Here is a 14,910-nt window from a genome sequence, read left to right as displayed (position 1 = left end):
GCGTGCCGCAGTGCGACACCTCTTTGGAGAGAAGTTTTACATGGCATAGTACTTCACAAAGGTTGCCAGCATTAGGATGAAAAAACCACCGTTGAAAATTTTTTCTGATGGTCTCGCCATGATTCGAACCCAGGCGTTCAGCGTCATATGCGGACATGCTAACCTCTGCGCTACGGTGGCCTCCACCGAGACCTATTACGGTGGGGTATATTCAGAAGTCAGAGAATGTATGGAAATGTCTAGTGAGGAAACACTAGAATTACTCATTGATACACATTTCTCGGGAAATTCTCCAACGGACAACGTGGCGCCAGAAGAGGTTGTCACTGACATGCATTCGTCGGAGGTTATTAGGGAAATTGTGTCTGAGCCTTTAGGCGACAAGAAGTTTCGACTCCTTTAAGTCGCCAGGCCCTGGTGATGTATCACCGGTTGAATTACAAGCTGTGTCTGCTAGACTGGTTCCCTGGCTTAGGGAGATATACTCCGCTTGTATCAGAATGTCATATATACCTGTGTCATATGTCATATATACCTTCGTGTGGCAGGAAAACCCTACCACACGAAGGCGAAAGATTTTCATCCTATTAGTCTGTCATCCTTTATGCTGAAGACTCTTGAGAGATTGATAGAAACATATCTTAGGGTAAAGATCACTCGAGATGCTGCTGGATCGCGGCAGCAGCATGCATATAGTAAAGGCAAATCCACTGAAACAGCCCTTCAAGACCTAGTAGGCTACATAGAGGGTTCTATCGCTGTCAAGGAATAAACAATGGTAACATTTCTTGACATTGATGGTGCTTTCAATAATGTAAAACCGACGTCAATCATGAAGGAGTTGGAGTTTCTAGGCATCAACTCTATCGGAAGAAAGTTTATTAATAAGTTACTTACTAAAAGATGCATTACGGCAGGCTTGGGATTTGTGAATCTAAGAAGACGGGTCAGCAGAGGAACACCTCAAGGAGGTGTACTGTGTCCTCTACTTTGAAATATAGCCATTAACGATACATTAATGTCTCTGGAAGAAAATGGCGTAAAAGTGGTCGCGTATGCTGATGACGTGGCAATTGCGGTAAGGGGAAAGTTTCCCAGCACTCTAAGAGATATACTTCAGGAAGGTCTACATGCAACAGCAAAGTGGGCTACCGAAAGTGGTCTGGGTATAAATCCGTGCAAGACAGAAGTAGTTCTTTTCAGCAGGAGATACAAGTTGGAGACAGTGGAACCTGTCTCCTTAGGTGGAGAGAATGTTCCATTTACTGAAAACGCAAAAAACCTGGGTGTTTTGCTGGACAGGAAATTTAACTTCAAATCCAACATTTTGGAAAGGGCAAGAAAGGCAACTCTTGCCCTATACCCCAGCAAGAGAGCCATTGGCAAAAGTTGGGGATTTTGACCGCTTGTCATACATTGAGTATATACTGTAGTTGTCGACCTATAATGCTATATGGTGTTGGTGGACGGCGCTTCAAATACTTAACCGGATTCAAAGGATGGCTTGTTTGTGCATCACAGCCGCACTGAGGAAGACACCAGCTGATACACTGAATTTAATGCTACATCTTATGCCTCTGGACATTGTGGCTAGACAAATTGCAGCGATCACTGCCGTGAGGTTAAGGGAGCTTTGGTCATGTGGCTTTTACGGACACTGTGTTATCCTTGATACAATATCCGATGTTCCAGGCAGTGTGGATTACATCTTACCTGAGCCGCTTTTTGATAAAATGTACTGTACCACTATTCCTGATAGAACTGTTTGGAACTACGATATCCCTTGTAATAGAAGTTACGTAGACTTCTATACGGATGGTTCCAAACTAGACGACCAGTTGGTTACCCGACCACTGCAGTGTGTATAAAGCAGAGATCCTTGCAATTAAGGATGTAGTGGAATAGCTAAGACATAATGTCATTATGACATTTGGCATAAATATCTTCTCAGCTAGGCAGCTATTAAATCCCAATGTGGCCTAATCTAAACTTTAAGAGGTCTACTGCTTTGCTGTCATTAGCTAGGACAGACGTCTCAGTCCTTGTGTCCATCACAACAGGTCACTGTCTAATCGGAAAACATGCTGACAGACTGAAGGTTGCCAGCAACGACTTTTGCAGAAGCTGTGAGGACATCGAAGAAGATGCGACTATAGAACACCTTCTGTGTGTGGGTCCCACACTAGCAGTTAGAAGGAGTTCCACTTTAGATTCTCATTTCTTTGAGAACCTGTCTGATTTAGCGGATGGAAACATTCGCAAGTTATTGGGCTTTTTAAGGCGATCTGGATGGTTCAACGAATGGTTCTTCTGTTCCTGTGGTATCACAATGGATGAAAACGTCAAAGTAAGTTTAATGGCAGACTGCCACTTTAACCTAACCTAACCTTCTAATTATTGAGTTTAGGTCACATGGGATTATTAATGGACCAAATCAGTCCATAACCTGATATAGCTCCCATATAAACCGATCTCTCTATCTGACTTCTTGAGCCTCTAGTGGGCGCAATTACAATGCGATTGGGCTAAAATGTTGAACGTTGATTCAGACAAATATCTTTAATTTGAGCCCTATATTGGCATTATCGGTAAATATCTACAGTTTGGAGGGTGCTTTGGGACCTCCAAACATTTGGCCTCAAAATTGGATCGTTTGGGAGGTAAAGTGCCACCTATATATGCGTACACAAATGTTAATGCCATATTCAATAGATTTCGAATAACTTTTATTTGAATCCCATATAGCCATGATATGCTAATATGTCCTTTTGGGGTTTTTGGAGGTGGAGCGACGCCCTATTACAAGGATTTAATTTTTTATGCTATATTCGAAATCTACTCCCCAATACCATTTGAGCCCCATATTGATATGTATGACCAATATATCTGTTTGGAGGAGATTTGGGGTTGGAGCGACTACCAGGATACTTCAACCCAGATTTTATTGTCATATTCGTATTCTACTCTCCAATACCTTTAATTTGATACCCATATTGTCTCGATCGGTTCATTTTGATATTGTTTTTTTTTCTTGTAACACTCTCCACTTCGAGTTATTTTTGGTATTTTTTCCTGTGAACTATTTTTTCCTTTTGGATCTATTGCAACTTTAGCTCAAAATAGTCAGAGCTGTCGGCGGCAAAAATCTACCTTAAACTAAATCTATTTCGACTTCTCGACATTTTTTGATTTTTCGATTTTTTTTACTTTTTTGACATTTTTCGACTTTTTTGGAGTATTCAACTTCAAAGTCGATTATTCGAACCACCATTGCCTCCGCCAGGCTTTCGGAGTATGTGTAAGTCCTAGGCAGGCTGTGAAAATAGTGGCCAGATAGACCTCCTGCTTAAATATTCCATCAGGTACGGGTGACTTAAATGGTTTGAAGCTCCTGAAGGCTTCCTTTGCCATAAATTCTGTAATGGTCAGCCTTCGATCAACCGCATTATTCCGTATTCTGGCGAAAATGCGCTTTTATCAAAAGCCTCAACAAGTCCCCCGTTGGATCTGCTCTCAATCCTATGTAGTCTACTATAGTTTCAGTTTGGACATGGGTTTTTAAAAGAAATCTTTTTTTATTTTATCGGCGTCATGAACGCTATCGACCTGTTCGCAGAAAAGCTTCCAGGAGGCATGTTTTGCCGCTCTGGTCATCTTATTGTATTCCTTGAGCCGTGTGTGGTATACATCCCAGCAAACCTCCGCTTTTTTACGATGTGCTCTGTTGTATAGTCTGCGGACCTCTTTCCCAATATGGCGAATCTCCTCGTTCATTCAGCGTTTTTCTTGGGCTGATTTCCCTCCTCGAAGAGGACAACTTTCTTGAAAAGACCCCACTATTGCAGTCGTAATTCTGTTGACATTGTCTTTAATGTCTTTTATGCTTGGACAATCTAAATTTTCATGCCCAAGTCTTCTTCTGATTGCAAATGCAAATTTGCCCATGAACATTCCATTAAGAAACAGCGGCAAACTTCTCACATATCAATGGGTGCTGTACAACTCAAGTTTAAGTTCAATGATAAAGGGCCTCCTTTTTATAGTGGAGTCCGAACGACACCTCTTCGAGGAAAAGTTTTTACATGGCTGCCATACCAAATGGTACAGTATTTCACAAATGTCGCCAGCATTAGGAGGGGATAACCAGCGTTGGAAATTTTTATGTTCTCGCCAGGATCCCAGTTGGTTTTCAACTTTTTGCGGAAGCTTATCGAATTCGGCGTTGGATTTGCTATCCTAAACCTAATGTCGCGATGGTCAGAGAAGGAGTGATTCATGGAGACCCTCCAATCCTGAACCTCATCGCTTAGATTTTCCTCTTCTTCTTCTTTGCCTGTATTGAGTCTTCTGCGACCATTCAATAAAAATCGAGGTTCCAAATAGGGAGACAGCCTATCGTGTGATATTTTTAATATCCAGCTGAAAAAGATTGTACGAGATGCACATGTGTCACCTATGCCGACGACATCGATATCATGGGCAATTGCAGCCTTTGAAAGCATCGAAAGATAGGGTATACAAATGTTCCGAATGCAGACGAAGTAGTTTGCACTGGTGAAGAGTATCTCCGTTGTATGAACCTTGGCTTGGCGACGCACTAGTCTAAAACTTTTTATCTGTTGATCTTAGCGTCTCCAAAAGTTCTAGACATTTGTAGAGGAGGACATAAGCTTTCAGGAAAGTACCGTGGGTCCATATCAGATAAAAAGTTGCAGACTTATTTCCAAGCGAAGACTGTGATAAAAGCAAAAGTGGACGAGAAAATCTCCGATGGAAAGATAAAGTGGTGAAATACATCTCGAAACTTGGTGTCAGAGATTTGAGAAGGAGCTCTGAAGATCGAGGCGTTTAAAAACTGTTCGAAGTCATAACAAAACACTTCCGGCAAAATTTCAGCCAAATCTAAAGGCTTAAGAATTCAAGATCCCAGATCGGTTTATATGGCAGCTATATCAGGGCATGAACCAATTAAAACCATATTTGGCACAACTGTTGGAAGTCATAACAAAACACTTCTGGCAAAATTTCAGCCAAATCGGATAGTAATTGCGCCCTCTAGAGACTCAAGAAGTCAAGATGTCAGATTGGTTTATATGGCATCTATATCAGGTTATGAACCAATTAAAACCATATTTGGCACAACTGTAGGAAGTCATAACAAAACACTTTTTGCAACATTTCAGGCAAATCTGATGCAAATTGCGCTCTCTAGTGGCTCAAGAAGATGGCAGCTATATCAGGTTACGGACCGATTAAAACCATATTTGGCACATCTGTTGGAAGTCATAACAAAACACCTCATGCTAAGTTTCAGCCAAATCGGGTGAGAATTGCGCCCTCTGGTGACTCAAGAAGTCAAGATCCAAGATCGGTTTATATGACAGCTATATCAAAACATGGACCGATACGGCCCATTTGCAATCCCAACCGAACTACACTAATAAGAAGTTTTCATGCAAAATTTCAAGCGGCTAGCTTTACTCCTTCGAAAGTTAGCGTGCTTTCGATAGACAGACGGATGGACGGACGGACATGGCTAGATCGACTTAAACTGTCATGACGATCAAGAATATATATACTTTATGGGGTCTCAGAGGAATATTTCGAGGAGTTACAAACAGAATGACGAAATTAGTATACCCCCATTCTATGGTGGAGGGTATAAAAAAATGCTGTAAACTTTTTTTTAACTTTCCGTTCTTTAAGCAAAATAAGAAAAGGTACTTACCAGAACATCAATGATGATAGCGGATTTGATGATTCCCGGGGATTTTCCGGTAGTTCGTCTGCTTTAAAGGATTGCATGGTGACTGACTTTTGCGAATCGTTCGTTTATCGAGTTCAATTATTTCCGCCGTTTAGCACAAGACCGGTACCGCCACAAAACATTTATTGGAATTTTACTGAAATAGAAATACATTTGCATCTATTGTAGTTGGTTTGCTTTGTTTATAATGTATCTAATGTCAATTGGCAAATATTAATTACATTGTCTATAAAGTGATAAGCCACACACTTATTCATTTAGAAAAAAAAAAACTAATAAAATAGAAAAAGTGGTCACAGTGATCTTACGCCCACATCAACAATCATTGACAGACCGCAATGGATGAGTGTTCATAGTAAAACCGCTAAAGTGTGATATTTGATACACGCATACCAAGAGTTTTAATTTGAGAGATACTTTGTATGAATTGGAAATTTTTTATTAGTGGATATTTGGTTTTTTCGTCCTGGACATAATGTGCCTAACAAGGTTAAATATAATTTCACAGCCGTAATTTGATCTAAGCAGCACGTTGGCGCAGAGGAAGGCGTATGTCAACATTTGCTGCAATTTAGAACTTACGCTGTCTAGCCTTCTTTAGAAAAAACACTACGTGCAACAAAATAGTGCTTTGATTCAACATAAGTCTCGGACGATTAATATTCACCCCTAGCATGTGTATTCGTCGTACTTGAAGTTTCAATTGCACAGCTTGCTTGTAGAATGGTGGTTCTGCCAAATTTTGGGGCATACTAAGTTTGTCCTTCCGTAATACATCGAGAAATGGATCTGAGACCCTATAAAGTATTCCTGGTAGCTTTAACATCCTTTCTTAATCTTGCATTGGACGTCCATCTTTCGTTTATCTTCCGAACGACTACAGCAATTTGCCCCAAATTATGCATAAATACATCGAATCCTGGCGAGAACTTCAAGTGGTGGCATTCCGCTGGCGATATTTGTGAGGTCTTCAGCCATGTTAAACTTTTCTACAAAGAGGCACCGTTCAGTGACGTCGAAATTTGTATATCCGAGTCCAAACGGTGTGCTGTAGGGTGTAACCCCTTTGAGGAGGAAAAGAAGTTTGAAAATCATAACAAAAGTCATGGTGCAACATTTCAACCAAGTTGGATAAGAATAACCCCTTTTAGGGATTCAACAAGACAAATTTGAAGATCACGTTAAAAATAGATCTCCGAGGCTATAAGTATACATGGGCCGATTTAGCCTATTCACAATCTAAACCTACTTGAGTCATTACTCGTCCTGAGCCTCGTGGGAGAATTTTCATTCGCCGAGCATCAACATGGATTTCGAAGACTGCATTGCACAACAACAGCTTTGCATGCCATCAACTCACGTTAAGTCGCGAATTATCTGTTTTGTCGCCAGTCATTTGTGGAATTTAGGGATAAGAAGTCGAAGCACCGTCGAGTGAAACAAGGAGTTCCCCAAGGTGGGATGATATCTCCGGCACTGTTCAACCTCTACCTATCCTCCATTCCACCACCTCCAGACGTCATAGAGATCGTATCATATGCGGACGATTGCACAACCATGGCATAAGGCCCCACCCTCTGTTGACATCTGCGATAGGTTGAACGTCTGCCTCAACGAGCTTGCCTCATATTTCGCTGCAAGAAATCTGAAGATATCTGCCACCAAATCTTCAGCTACTTTTTTCACTACAAATACGCGTGTAGTGAATACAGAGCTGACTGTGATGGTCGATGGAGAAATGATTCCGACCATCAAGTGTCCCAAAATACTTGGCGTCACATTTGACAGCACTTAGACATTCTCCCCACATGTCCCAGAAATTTGCGATAAAGTCAAAAGTAGAAACAAAGTCCTTAAGTCACTTGCTGGCAGCACTTGGGGTGCAGACAAAGAAACCTTGTTGACCACGTACAAAGCAATTGGCCGGTCTGTGGTAAGTTATGCAGCTGCAGTGTGGTCTCGTCAACTTTGTGACACGCAGTGGAATAATATTCAGATCTGTCAGAATGCCGACCTCCGAACTGCGACGGGCTGTCTTCTCAGTTCTCATGTGGACCACCTCCATCAGGAGACAAAGATCCTACCAGTGCGAAGACATAACTACATGCTGTCTAAGCAATATCTTTTGGGCTGCTATTGCAGAAACCATCCAAATAATCATCTTGTGGATATATTTCCACCGCCCAGAAGACTAAAGGTAAATCTACAAGATCTAGAGCGTGAGCTACCGGGTGAATGTAGTCCTTGGAGAACGACCGCCTCTCATTGCACCTGAAGAAATTGATCTCCACCTTCAAACCAGAGTAGTTCTGGCTCAATTACGTTCCGGCAGATGCAGCCGTCTCAACTCCTCCAGAGCAAGGATTGATGCCGACGTGCAAGATATATGTCTCGATTGTAACCAGGGACCGCACGATATACGTCACCTGTTTAACTGCCCGCCCAGACCCTCTCGACTCAGACCCAAATCCCTGTGGACGCACCCCATCTTAGTCGCAGAGTTCCTGGGTCTTGACACTCAACAGAATTAAGCAGACGAAAGATAGAACATAACAAACTGATACAACAACAACAAACCAAATTGCAACAATAAAAAGGTTTGTGCAAAATTTACAGCGGTTTACTTTACTCACAAGTGTACTTGCAGACAGACAGACGACCACGAAGGACAGACGGATCGATTTAAATTGTCATGACAATCAAATTTTGTATACCTATTATGGTGGGTATAGAACTACCGAGAGAGGCTCTTTCTAACAAAGTAGGCAAGACAAAAATAACGTCATCACAACCCAACAAATATCAGTGAGTAAAGGTAAATGACCGTTTGTTTAAACAAACATGGATGTGAACGTGTCGAAAACGTGTAGGTGTGACAAACGAACACATACTCATACAGCTGATTTCAAGTGTTGTTGATTTAGCAATTATAAAGTGTATAGCCTAAGAATCGCTTCAAAGAGAGACATGATGCAAATATTCAAAAGACACTGTCTAAAAGTTTCCAGTGGATATCGAACAGTATCGCTACACTATATATTGATTTGGCATTAAGGCGAAGTGAAAGATTTGCTGAAGTCTATATAAACAGAATTTGTAATATAAGTATACTATCCTGGATCAAGAGGAACGCCCCAGTGTGGGATGTTCTTGCCGATTCTGTAGAGCCTAGCGATGAGTGAAATCCTGTTGGATCTCGGCGAAGATGACAGGAAGTTTATCGCTTATGCGGACGACGTCATGTTGCTGGTAGAGAGATCATGGAAGGGTCATTGAAGAGGTTGTCGCGATGGGCTGCCAGAAATTGGTTGAAAACCAACCCAAGGATGACGGAGTTTATGCTCTTCACTCGCAGATACAAGATGCTAGAGTTCAGACTTCCGTCCTTGGACTGAAGTCCCCTGTAGCTGTCGAAGGAGGCGAAGTACCAAGGCATAGTCCTCGATTCGAAGCTATCCTGGAGGAGGAATACGGAGGAAAGGAGCCGTGAGGCACTGTGCGCTTTTTATTCTTACAGGAGGATGTTCGGTAGGAAGTGGAGGTAACCGTAAGATGATTCACTGGATGCATACAGCCATTGTGAGAACAGTTTTGACCTATGGGGCACTGGAGGGCCGTGGATAAGAGGACTCGTGCGAGGAAGTTTGGAGAAGGTCCAGAGATTGGAATGTATCGAGGTCACAGGGTCACTGAGATCCACACCGCAGGCAGGTCTGGAGGCGATGCTGGACATGCAGCCCATTGGGGACGAGTTTGGCATATTTAAAGAGAACATGTGCCCGTAATTCCATTCTGGATGCTGTTGATGCGAAGTGTGGAATGAGGAGTATCGCCGACTATCCGGCACCGGTTCTGATTGGGATTACCACATTCAAGATTCGTTTTCATGGGAGGGATGAATGGAGGGCGAATGCTGTGTTTGAAGGAGGTGAGACTTCGATCTTCACTAGTGGCTCCAAAATGGAGTCAGGGACTGGATTGGAGGTCTATTCGAACGCACTCAACATCGGTATGTCTCTGAGACTACCGGACGAGTGTACGGTCTTTCAGGCAGAGGTCTGTGCTATTACAGTAGCCGCAAGAGAACTTCTGGCAAGGGATCTACCGCCCTCAAAACTCAGGCATTATGTGGACAGTATGGCGGCAGTCAAGGCCTTGGGTCCTCCCTAGAGTCCTAGAATAGACTCCGAGTCCACGATGTGACTCTAATGTGGGTGCCCGGACACGAAAGGATTCCGGGGAATGAGTCGTGCGAATTAGTCACCAGTCTTGCCTACGATCCATTTGTCGAACTACTGAATATAGTAGAGGAGATGGCCAGAGCGGCGTCGGTGGCGAGATGGGACACAGAGGATAGTTGTCGGACCGCTTATGCGCTCTGTCCTGTCATCGGCAGGAGGAGACGAAGAAGTCACTGAACACATTGAAGGGGTCATAACCGGGCACTATGCCATAGGTCGCATGGGAATACCCCACAATGACTTCTCCAGGAGTTGTCTTGATTAGGATGAGGAGGAGACTATCGAGCACTTGCTCTGCCCAAATCCGGGTCTGCATGGACGCAGGCTCTCCTTTTTTGGGGGTGGTGGTTCTTCTGCGATCTGGGTAATCTCGCAAACATACCTCTGGGATGCCTCCTGAGATTTGTGAACGCAACAAGATGGTTCAGACTAGAGTGTACAAATATTTGAATTATTCGATTAATCGGTTATTTCAAAATTCAAGCTCAATGATTAACCGACCAAGACCGGAAGAGGTTGAAGAATAATCGATTAACCGATAAATCGTTTAGTATGTCTAATAAAACAAAACGGGATATTTTTTTGAGATCTTATCCCTCAACCTGCCCTGCACGAGGTTGTGCATAAAATGGAAGAATCCTTCGATGCCAAGACATATACATTGGCGATTTGATTTGACATCAATTACTATTGATCCAATCCTTAGACCAGTATCGGGTCCTTAGAGATTGGAAAAACCACATGTTTAGGAATAGATGGATAAATTGTGGTTCACATGACATAAATATTAGGGAGAAAGGGGCACAAGGCAGGCCACAGGGGGCATTTTATCGCCAATCCTTTGAGTGACCGCCATAAATAACCTATTACTTCTTAGGAATAAGGATCCGAACCAGCTATGCAGAAGGGCCAAAAGGATCATACATGTGGCATATGACTGGGCTAGACTCAGAGGTCTCAATGTTAACCCAGAGAACACTGAAATATGCCTGTTTAGGAAGAAGATGAAGGTGGTTTCCTCAATAAAACGATTTCGATATCTGACGAGGTCAATACTTAGGAGTGATTTTGAATAGGAAACTTAATTGGAAGTGTCACATTCAGGAGCGTACGAATGGGGCCTGAATCCGAGGATAGTCCACTGGCTCTACACAAGTGTTTGATAAGAGCAATACTTACTTACGCCTCAGTTGTTTGGTGAACTGCTATGAAGAAGAAGTGTAACAAAGGACCATACAATAGGTTCAGAGAACATGTTGGAACATGTTGTCTTGGCATAGGCGGAGCGAGAGGACCACGCCTACTAGGGCACTGGAGACTATTCTAGATATCCGACCTATTGAAATACCGATTAAGTGCGTGGCAGCCCTGCTGCTATGAGACTTAGCGAGATGGGAGAATGGATTGAGGATCGGAGCAGGTCATACCATCGCGGTATAATCAAGACGATGATAGGAAAGGAAGGAAAGAGGAAGAGGTTTGCTGGAAGGAAGGGAAGAGATTTCCTGGAAGGAAGGGAAGAGGTTTCCTGGAAGGAAGGGAAGAGGATTTCTGGAAGGAAGGGAAGAGGTTTCCGATCGGATACCTAAAACGACACTTAAGGTCAAGTGCTAGGCACTGCAGCCAGCGGCGCAATCTTGGACTGACGGAACCCTAGTAATGCCATCTGGAAAATTGTATTACACAGATGGATCAAAGTTAGAGGATAGATACAATAAAGATATTGAGCAGAAACTTTGCACATAAGCAGGTTAAGTTCGAAAATGGGCTATATAGGACTATATCTTGATATAGCCTCCATATAGACCGATCCGCCGATTTAGGGTCTTAGGTCCATAAAAGCCATATTTATTATCCGATTTTGCCAAAACTTGGGACAGTGAGTTGTGTTAGGCCTTTCGACATCCTTCTTCAATTTGGCCCAGATCGGTAAAGATTTGGATATAGCTGCCATATAGACCGATCTCTCGATTTGAGGTCTTCGGCCCATAAAAGGCGCATTTATTGTCCGATTTCGCCAAAAGTTGGGACAGCGAGTTGTGTTAGGCCTTCCGACTTTCTCCCTCAATTTAATCCAGATCGGTCCAAATTTGGATATAGTTGCCATATAGACCGATCTCTCGCTTTAAGGTTTTGGGCCCATAAAAGACGCATTTATTGCCCGCTTTCACCGAAATTTGGGACAGTGAGTTGCCTTAGGTTCTTCGATAACTTTCTGCAATTTGGCACAGATCGGTTCAGATTTAGATATAGGTGCCTTATTTTTGGCTTGGTTTTGGGAGCATAAAAAGCGCATTTATTGTCCGATGTCGCCGAAATTTGCGACAGTGATTTGTGTTAGGCCCTTAGACATCCCTCTTCAATTTGGCTCAGATAGGTCTAGATTTGGATAATGCTGCCATATAGACCGATCTCTCGGTTTAAAGTCTTGGCCCCATAAAAGGAACATTCATAATCCGATTTCACTGAAATTTGACACAGTGACTTATGTTAGGCTTTTCGGCATCCGTGTCGTATATGGTTCAGATCGGGCTATATTTGGATATGGCTACCAAAAAGACCAATATTTTGTTCTACAAAATTGAACAATGACTTGTACTTATTAGACCTCTCAATATCCGTGTCGAATTTGGTCCAATAGGACCATATTTTGATAAAGCTGCTATGGGGGCATAAATTATGCATTTTTCAACGGATTATGACGAAAGGTGATTTACATATATACCCGAAGTGGTGGGTATCCAAAGTTCGGCCCGGCCGAGCTAAACGCCTTTTTACTTGTTGATTGTTCGATTATTTGAAAAGTCATGAATAATCGAATGGCGATTATTCGAGTCACACCCTAGTTCCGACGGAGGTTCTTTTATTCGTATATAACCTCTGGATATGGTCTGAGGTCTCACTTCTTCTCCTTCCCTTTCTTTCTAGGGTATTACAATAGGTCACCGAGTGAACTCACCTATGATGGGCGACCCATTCAACCTAACCTTACAAGAAATGTAGGGAATACGAAATGGTTGAAAGCTAACCTAGCTCAAGGGAAATTGGAACTTGTGGATATGTTTCTAGCGACGGCCCGCAATCAAAATTCTTCTGATAAATGACCTTAGACGATCGTTTGTAGTAAACCCTTTAAGTTCAGTAAAAATATTATATGTAGGTAGCCATTGATAACAATTTGAATGTTATTTATTAGCTTTGGAAATAGCCACAATGGGATATTTTTGACCAATGTTAATTATTGTTTTTCCTCCCTCTCAACACACACAATAAGTGCTTTGGTAGTTGATTTGGTAGCGAATTCTGATTGAAATCATCCTGGCCACATTAACTCAATTGCTTATGTATTCAAATATTTAAATAAGTACATTAAGATAACTTTTAGCCTCGTCACCCTGTATAGAGATGGCTTCAAAAAACAGCCTAGTCATGTTGCATTCCAAACTAGCTAATTGCCGGTTTGCCATTCGAATATTTTATGTGACAATAAATTCTCATTGATGAGAGCTTTATTTTACACAAATGGCAACAAATTATTCAATTTGCCAAAACAAAAAAAAAAAACACAGCAGGAAAAAACTTGAGCGAAGCAAAGACCACCAAACAAGAAGATCGACCAGCTCGTGGTAATCCAAAGCTTCCAAAGACGCCGCTGCTGGGAATGTTTGTTTAGCACTTTGTTTTTATCCACAAGATTTTTTCTTTATTAATATCTCCCCTATGTTTGTTGCCTTAGCCAGACATTCTGTATAGTGTTGACGTAGCTATCTTCTATCGATATTCGCACTAGAATAAATTATTGAAGTTTTTTTGTTGTTGTTGTTGAACCCGCTTTAATCGATTGCGCGTCAGTGTGTAACGAAAATGTTTCTTCTCAAATTTACGAAATTCCAAAGAATTTTTAAGCAGCTATACCATCCAATCCGACCGATGGGATCGTTTGCCAGCTCCATTGCTGGGCCATATATGATTTGTTTCGATGCTTGAAATTCAAGTGGCGTTTATTCTTGCACAAAATTATTCGAACCGTAAATGCCATAACAATTGAATTAATAATAATATCGCCAATATGAACCGTTTCAAATTGATCGGTGTGTGGCTGCATGCACTAACAACAACTACAACAAGAACAGTTGTCCACTTGTATCAAGGAAAATGACTCCTGGCTGGCATTCTGGACTTGGATTTCATTGGGTGTGTTTTTTTGTTGTTTTACTTATTTTTTCTTTTTTTTATTTTTATTTGAAAATTTCCACAACTTACTGCAGACAACGATCAACCGGCCGGCCGACAACGACCGAGCCAAGTGGTATAGGCGACAGACGAACGAACAGACTTAAGATTACGCGCCTCGTTTATGAGAGACACCCTGTGTTTGACATGGGTGCGTACTATCCGATAAGACGTACGTTCGAATACAAACAGAGCGTTAAACTAACTAAACAACCGGCTAAATGGATGGTTGCTTGCCTGGCTGGCTGCCTCTGTGAATTGCTGAGAGTAATTTCTCCCTCTGCAAAAAAAAAAAAACAAAAAAACTCGTTGCTTTGATAGCTCTGCCCATGCGGAGATTGTATTTTTCAATATGTTTTATTTAGACATTAACCAAGCAAAAAATTACTTTTGCCGATATACGCTCACTAAGTGACGGACGCCCAGACATAAGTGTTGCCAAAGTGCGCCAAAAAGAAAGTCCCCGGAAAGTGTTGAAGAAATATGTACATCGAGCGTCAAAAGTGTGTCAACAGCCGTAAAATTTTTGGCTTTATACCCTCCTCCATGGGATGAAGATATACTAATTTCGACAGTCTGTTTGTAACTCCTCGAAATATTCCTCTGAGACCCCATAAAGTAAATATATATTCTTGGTCGTCATGTTATTTTAAGTCGATTTAGCCATGT

At 42.0% G+C, this 14,910-nt stretch overlaps 1 protein-coding gene across 2 annotated transcripts in view; it reads right to left on the bottom strand.

Annotated features, from left to right (window-relative positions):
- LOC106081309 (probable multidrug resistance-associated protein lethal(2)03659) overlaps window positions 1-14,448 on the bottom strand; it is an 88,926-nt gene extending 74,478 nt beyond the window's left edge. For both annotated transcript variants that reach the window (XM_013243191.2, XM_013243201.2), the window contains exons 1-2: window positions 14,272-14,448; window positions 5,729-5,903 (exon numbers count right to left, since the gene is read on the bottom strand). In XM_013243191.2, the coding sequence (XP_013098645.2) occupies window positions 5,729-5,805 (77 nt within the window). In that variant the 5' untranslated portion in view covers window positions 5,806-5,903; window positions 14,272-14,448. The remainder of the gene's footprint in view (window positions 1-5,728; window positions 5,904-14,271) is intronic.
- Between the last annotated feature and the right edge of the window lie 462 nt (window positions 14,449-14,910).

Source organism: Stomoxys calcitrans, chromosome 2, assembly GCF_963082655.1.
Source record: "Stomoxys calcitrans chromosome 2, idStoCalc2.1, whole genome shotgun sequence".
In the NCBI taxonomy this organism is placed as follows: Eukaryota; Metazoa; Arthropoda; class Insecta; order Diptera; family Muscidae; genus Stomoxys; species Stomoxys calcitrans.
This window is presented reverse-complemented; position numbering and strand designations above follow the sequence as displayed.